Here is a 6,587-nt window from a genome sequence, read left to right as displayed (position 1 = left end):
GGGGGGGTCCATCCCCGGCGTCAAACGGTGCAGTTCCCCTCCCCGTAGCGCCGGCATTTCATCACCTTCAGGTAGGTCTCCACCTTGTGCAGGTCCTTCTTGAAGCAGGAGAGCAAGCCGTAGTTCTTCAGCAGGGCGTCCTCGTTGCGCAGGTGGATGTCGAACTTGTCGTAGGTGGGTTTGAGGATGAGGGGACCCCGCGGGCTCCGGTCCTCCAGCTCCTACGAGAGGATGGAGAGGTGCTGAGAGCTTTGGGGATGAGCAGCCTCCAAAGGGGACCTTTGCCGTTGAGCTTTAGAGGAGGTCGAGGCTTTCCTCCTCCTCCCCCCTTTTAGCTGTATTTCAAATGTTCTTTTGAGCCCATAGGTTTACAGGAAGATTAATTCTGCAGAGGTGATGCTGCACAAATTGCTGCCGGCAAGAAGGGAGCTGGGCACAAGGCTGCAGGGGGGGAGGAGTGTGTATTTGGGGTCTTAAAATAAAGGGAAAATTTTAGGGTCTCTTTGTGGCTATTTCAGCCGAGCAGACAGGGAACCGGGCAAATCATTCTCTCTTTTCTCCCACTTTTCCAGTGAAAAAAGCTCTAACCCAGCCCCAAGCCGTGTGCACCTGAAGCTGAAAGATGTGCAGCCTGCCACTCCTCCTTTGCTCGGTGAACAGGACGGTTTGAGTTAAGCAGGCAGCATCATAAATGGATGAAATGTGGTTTTTTGTCTAGTTTCTGTGCACCGCTCCCCAATGCCCAAGCAGACATCAAATGGAGAGCAAAATCTGGAAATGGAACTGGTGCAGACCCCTGCTTACTCCAGCTGAAAGCACCAAGACACAAGATCTCTGTTTGCTCTCAGGGCCTGACTTTCAGAGTTATTTAGATGCTAGAACATGTGAATAATTATCCAGATGAATTTCTCAGATACAGGTCTCGGAGCTCTCTCCACGTGGTGTTGCTGGCAGAGAAACTTAATTCTAGAGGAAGCCTGACTGAAAAGGTGTCCTGGCAGCTGATAGGCAATTTTATTTCAAACAACACAGCAAAATTAATGAGTAACTCTTGAGGAAGGTCACTCTCCAGCTCTCAGCTGCCTGGGTGCTGTGTTAGTGCAAGAGAGAAACATCAGAGCCTGGGCTTCCACCCGTACACAGACTTACAGGGGCTGGTTTTCTAAAGGGTCACAAGTTCTTAAAACCAGCTTGAAAACCTCACAAGATTTCCTCCACTTTCAAGTGTTTTGCACAGAGATGTGCAAACATTACGTTGCTGCTTCTACAGCAGGTTTAAACATCTGAGGGCCCTTTGGTGCTGGGTTTGGGAAGACTCTGGGTCTGGACTGTTGTGATATTTTGGGTCTGTTTGCTCTCTGAGTGGTTACAGCAGCACTGTTAACTTTTGTAAGGTGTTTTCTTCTGCTCCCCAGTGATGAAACTTGAGATCACAACACCCCACTGCACATTATCTTAAGATAAGCAAAGTCCAAAGGCTGCCACTGCTCTTCAGAGTGGGAGGGGGGGAGATTTCTCATGGTTTTGGGATCCTGTAGAAGCCCACGAGACCTGGGTGCCCTGTGTCTAGGGGATCTCTGTTGTTCTGTAGTTATTCTGCATTCTCCAGCTTACCCTCATCAGAGCTTGGATCCCTTCTTCCAGGTCCTTTAGTTTTTCATACACTCTGTCTGAAGTGCCAAAAACCAGATTGTTTGTGAACACCTTGCTTAGGTATTGCACGGGGGTCAGCCAGGACTGGATGAGCACCAGCGAGAAACGAAGGAGCTCCATGTCCTGGAGTGAAGAAAAGAAAAAGTCAGAGCTGTGCAGACAAAGTGTTTGATAGAGTCACCCCCTGAAACAGCCTGGAGGTGACCCCGAGACGTGCTCCTGCAGCTTCAGCAGAGGCAGGTGAGTCTGCAGGATGAGGAGCAGTGCTGAGCCACATGCCCAGTAGTTTTTCCTCATCTTTGGAGAGGGAATGCAGCTCACAGCGTAACCCCAGAGAGCTTTTCTTGCTTCGTGCAGGGTTCAAATAGTAAAAAAGGGTGAGGAGGAGCGAAGAGCTCACAGCTGGGAACCCTCTGGTCCCACCTGGGCTCCTCAGGCAGGTCTGTGCTCAGCCTGGGGGAGGGAACTTACCGATTTCTGCTGGGCGTCGTCCTTCCCGGTGGGGGCAGGGATGGTTTCCGAGTAACAAAAGGCTGCCTGGGAGTTTTTGGTGGCGTGTCTTTGCTCCTCTGGAATATAGGTACGTTCCTGTGGAGGCAGCCCAAACACCCTCAGATCTGTTGCCCACATAAAGGGAGAAGACCACAGATGCTTTCCCAAGCTGCCCCGAGCCGTTACTCTTTGAAATAAATCAACGTGAGACCTGAGGGGTCTCTACAAGGTTGGCACATAGTCTGTGGGCCCCCCAGCCACTGGACCCAACGGTCTTCCTCTCACTAAGCCAAGGTGCTAAGGTGAACACAAACACACTTGGACCAGGCTCTCCCAAGGAGCAGGTGACCCCAGGGTCACTTTTGGCTCTTGCCAAAGTCACAGCTCGTGCCAGCTCCTGGCAACAGCAGAGACTGGGTGGTTTTAAGCACGTAGAATCGGTCAGGGCCAAAGGCAACCGACACAGGAAGGTCTTGCAAAATATCTGGGCCCTCTTCCCACCACTTTCAGAGCCAGGTTTCTCTTTGGGACAGCTGAGCTCTGCAGGAGGTGTGGAGGTGGGCAGCAGTGGCCCACACAGGGGACTGTGCAGGAGGCAGGGACAGAGGGCTGAGAGGAGGAGATGGGGCCCAGGCTGATGGGACATGACCTGTCCTGTCCTGTTAAGACCCTTTCTCCTCATCAAGACCTGATAGAGAAAAGACCAATGGTTGAAGAGTCTGTTTCTAGGAAGTTACATCGTCCTGAAACCATCAGGCTAATTTGGAGCTGCCCGGAGGCCACGACACTTACAAACTCTTTGTATGTCTCAGCAGCCAGGAGGTGAAGGTGCTGAGCCCTCAGCACAGCGTTGGCAAACAGGTTGGAAAGGGGCATGGCTGGGAAGGTGGCAGCTTCCTGTGGCCACTGCAGCCCCAGAGCGATCGCAGCAACGAGGAGAGGAGAAAACCATGACCCTGCAGCAAAGTGGAGAGGAAAGGTGTTGGTGGCCCCTCAGTGACCACGCCGAGGTGGCATCTGGGGTGGCACCAGCCTGTGCTGGCTGAGTGCTCACCTTCCTTGAGGTCTTGTTGGATTCTGGTCAGCTTAGCCCTCCCCAAACTCAAAGGAAGCCCCGTCCCCTTCCACCAGCCCTGCCCTTGGGGCTCAGGCTGCTCCCAGTGTTCTAAGCAGGATCTTCCTGGCTGCAGAGGTGTCCATGAAAACTCGAGCGTGTCCCTGTGTTTCTCCCTCAGGAGGAGACAAGGTGCACTCCTCCTGGCATGGGCAAGCAGGGCTGGTGGGTACCAGGGCCTGGGAGTAGCTCACTTCAGCCTGGCTTGACACCGTGCTGCTGATGGAAACCAGGGACCTGCCTTCGCTAGGACAGGAGCTGGTGATGGCACCTGTGCTGTGACCACCGACTTTTGCTCCCTGGGGCATACCTGTAGAATTTGGTGGCTTTTGCCAAGCCTAAAGGTTTTCAGCCTGTGACACTGAACTTACACAAGTGTCTTCTGTGCTTAGAGACCCCAGCGTTTATCTCAGACCAATACCCATCTGTGGAGGAGCACCCTGGAGCCTGTAGGACTTGGGCATACGCGTTAGACGTTGTCCTGATCCCTGTCTTAACCTTTGAATATGAGTTTTAATATCCCTGACAACTTCTATAGAATCTTTTTTTTTTTTTAAAAGACCTTTCAGATCATGGAGCCCAACCACTCCCCCAGCACTGCCAGGTCCCCACTGCCCCGTGTCCCTCACCCCACATCTCCACGGCTTGGGAACCCCTCCAGGGGTGGGGACTCCGCCACTGCCCTGGGCAGCCTGGCACAGCCCTGGGCAACCCTCCAGGGAAAGAAATTGTTCCTCAGCTCCAACCTCAACCTCCCCTGGGGCAACTTGAGGCCGTTTCCTCTTGTCCTGACCCTTGGAAGAAGAGCCCGACCCCCCCCTGGCTCCAGGCTCCTGTCAGGAGCTGTGCAGAGCCAGAAGGTCTCCCCTGAGCCTCCTTTGCTCCAGGCTCAGCACCCCCAGTTCCCTCAGCTGCTCCTCCCCACACTTGGGCTCTGGACCCTTCCCCAGCAGCTCCGTTGCCCTTCTCTGGCCACGCTCCAACCCCTCAGGGTCCTGCTGGGAGTGAGGGGCCCTGTGGCTTGACCTTGATGTTCTTCACCCTCTCCTTGTCCAGTTTAGGCTAAAGACTATCGAAGTTAATTAATGAAATTCACACTGCAGGGAAAAATGATTCCTTTCCATTGCTTTCTAAGTTGCCACATTTTAACTGGGGGCTTGCGCCGAGTGCGTGTAACCCACCACAGCACCTCCTCACCATCATCTCCCCTCACCCTGAGCGTGGGGCAGCGTTGGCCACCCTTTAAAACCAAAATAAAGAGAAATACCTGGAGCCATTTCTGCTGGGTGAGTTGCTCAGGTGTGGCTTGGCAGCGAGGGCTTCCTCCTGTCCTCTAGGCTGGAGAAGGCGACTGCTGAGCCGGCCCTTATATAGCAGGGGGGCTGTTTAAAATGTATAGACGTGGTCATGATCACAACAACATCTCTGCATCTTCTCCATGCATAAATGCACAAGTGTTCACCATGGTGTGACCTCATCGTAGTCATTGATACATAGATGTAAAGGTTGGGGGGTTGTTTTCCTGGGGATGAAATCACCACGCAATCATTTCACCCTATTTTGCTCTTTATTGCAAATAAAAGTTTCTTGATCATTGGAAGAGCCATCCCAAATCAGGTGGGTGCTTCTCCATGGTGGAATTTGCTGTCTCCACCTGATTGTCCTGCCTGGCTCTGCAGCCTCAGCCACAGTGAACAGGGTGGAGGGGACAGCTTGGGAGAGTTCTGCCCTACACCAAGGGGACGTTTTCCCCTCGTTGCTGCTGAGCATAGAGCCGGATGGGTGTTGTCGGATGAATCTTATTTTCTGCCAAATAATTTCTTTCCATTTCTACCAAAATTTCAAAAGTTCAGCAGATTGTTTTGGTGAGCTAGAGGTGTGACAAAGAGCTGTCACACCCGGGTGCCCGTTTGGGTACCAGCCTGGTGCTGCACAGCCAGGTGCCAGAGCTCTGGGAGGTTTCTCACCTTCTCAGGTGGACGAGGCTGTGAGAGGATCTGGTTGGGAGGCTCTTCCAGCTCTTGCCTGAGGTGCAGGCATGAAATATCCCTGGATTAAGCAGAGGGCTAGTGTAGAAAGGAGGTGAGGAGATGGGCAAGAGGAGATGGGGAAGAGATGTGGAAGAGGAGATGGGCAAGAGGAGGTGAGGAAGAAGAGATGTGGAAGAGGAGATGGGGAAGAGGGGATGGGGAAGAGATGTGGAAGAGGGGATGTGGAAGAGGGGATGGGGAAGAGGAGATGGGGAAGAGGAGATGGGGAAGAGATGTGGAAGAAGGAATGTGGAAGAGGGGATGGGGAAGAGGAGATGGGGAAGAGGAGATGGGGAAGAGGAGATGGGGAAGAGGAGATGGGGAAGAGATGTGGAAGAAGGAATGTGGAAGAGGGGATGGGGAAGAGGAGATGGGGAAGAGGAGATGGGGAAGAGGAGAGGTCACAGCCCATCCCTGCTTCTGAGCAAAACAAGGCAGAACCTCGATGGGCCACTCCAGGAGAAGCTTAAAGGACTTTTACTCCCCCAAAGGCACCAACTGCCCAAACCCACCCTGTTTTAGCACCTTGTGCAGGGGTCAGGGACTGCTCGCTGGTCAGGGGTGGGGCACTGCCCCCCGTGCCCCCTGGTGTGACTCTGGTTTCCAGGAGGCAGCAGCGTGGCCGGGGTGGCTGGAGCAGAGTGTGGAGCTGGTGAATAACCATGCCAGGAGAGGCTGTTCCGAGAAGCCCCCGGGTGTTTGCTCCCCGGAGCCGCGGTGATGTCGCGGGGGAAATGTCAGTCCCTGGAGAAGAGGGAACAGTGGGTCCTGCAGCTATCAGGTATCCCGTCACCCAACGGCCAGCAACATCTGGGGGTGTTTTTCTACTCCAGTTCGTGTTTAAATATGTCAATATCTGTCAGAGGTGAGCAGAGAAGCTGGCAGGCCAGCCCGGCTCAGATCTGCTGCCTGTTAACGGTGACCTGCTGAGTGGATGAGGGAAAGCCTGTAGATGTTGTCTGCCTGGGCTTTAATAAAGCTTCTGCCACGGCTTCCTGCAGCATTCTCCTGAAGGAACTGGCAGCTCATGGCTTGGATGGACCAACACTTTGCTGGGTTAAAAACCTGCTGGATGGCTGGGCTCGAAGAGTGTTGGGGAATGGAGTTGAATCCAGTTGGTGGCCAGTCACAAGTGGTGGCCCCAGGGCTCAGTATTGGGGTCTCTTCTCTTAAATAACAGTTACATGGTCAAGGGGATCGAGGCACCCTCAGTCAGTTTGGAGATGACACCAAGTTGGGCAGGGGATCTGCTGGAGGGCAGGAGGCTCTAGAGAGGGACCTGGCCAGGCTGGATCGAT

The 6,587-nt window shown here is 53.7% G+C and overlaps 1 protein-coding gene across 1 annotated transcript; it reads right to left on the bottom strand.

Moving 5' to 3' along the window:
* Positions 1 to 2: 2 nt before the first annotated feature.
* On the bottom strand, positions 3 to 4,594 carry LOC103776576 (somatotropin). Its single transcript, XM_008944091.1, has 5 exons — positions 4,527 to 4,594; positions 2,938 to 3,101; positions 2,125 to 2,241; positions 1,615 to 1,776; positions 3 to 221 (listed from the first exon to the last, which is right to left on the bottom strand). The coding sequence occupies exons 1-5, from the start codon at positions 4,534 to 4,536 to the stop codon at positions 21 to 23; spliced, it is 654 nt and encodes a 217-aa protein (XP_008942339.1). The 5' UTR covers positions 4,537 to 4,594; the 3' UTR covers positions 3 to 20.
* Positions 4,595 to 6,587: the final 1,993 nt, after the last annotated feature.

The sequence above is a fragment of the Merops nubicus genome, unplaced genomic scaffold (genome assembly GCF_000691845.1).
Source record: "Merops nubicus isolate BGI_N331 unplaced genomic scaffold, ASM69184v1 scaffold40347, whole genome shotgun sequence".
Classification (NCBI taxonomy): Eukaryota; Metazoa; Chordata; class Aves; order Coraciiformes; family Meropidae; genus Merops; species Merops nubicus.
The sequence above is the reverse complement of the archived record's forward strand: the minus strand, read 5'-3'. Positions and strand labels throughout refer to the sequence as shown.

Excerpts from the sequence above, each read along its gene's own strand:
- LOC103776576 (XM_008944091.1), bottom strand. Across the intron at positions 2,242-2,937 it reads CTGAGACATACAAAGAGTTT|GAACGTACCTATATTCCAGA; the intron begins GTAAGTGTCGTG and ends CTGCCTCCACAG. Across the intron at positions 222-1,614 it reads GGATCCAAGCTCTGATGAGG|GAGCTGGAGGACCGGAGCCC; the intron begins GTAAGCTGGAGA and ends ATCCTCTCGTAG.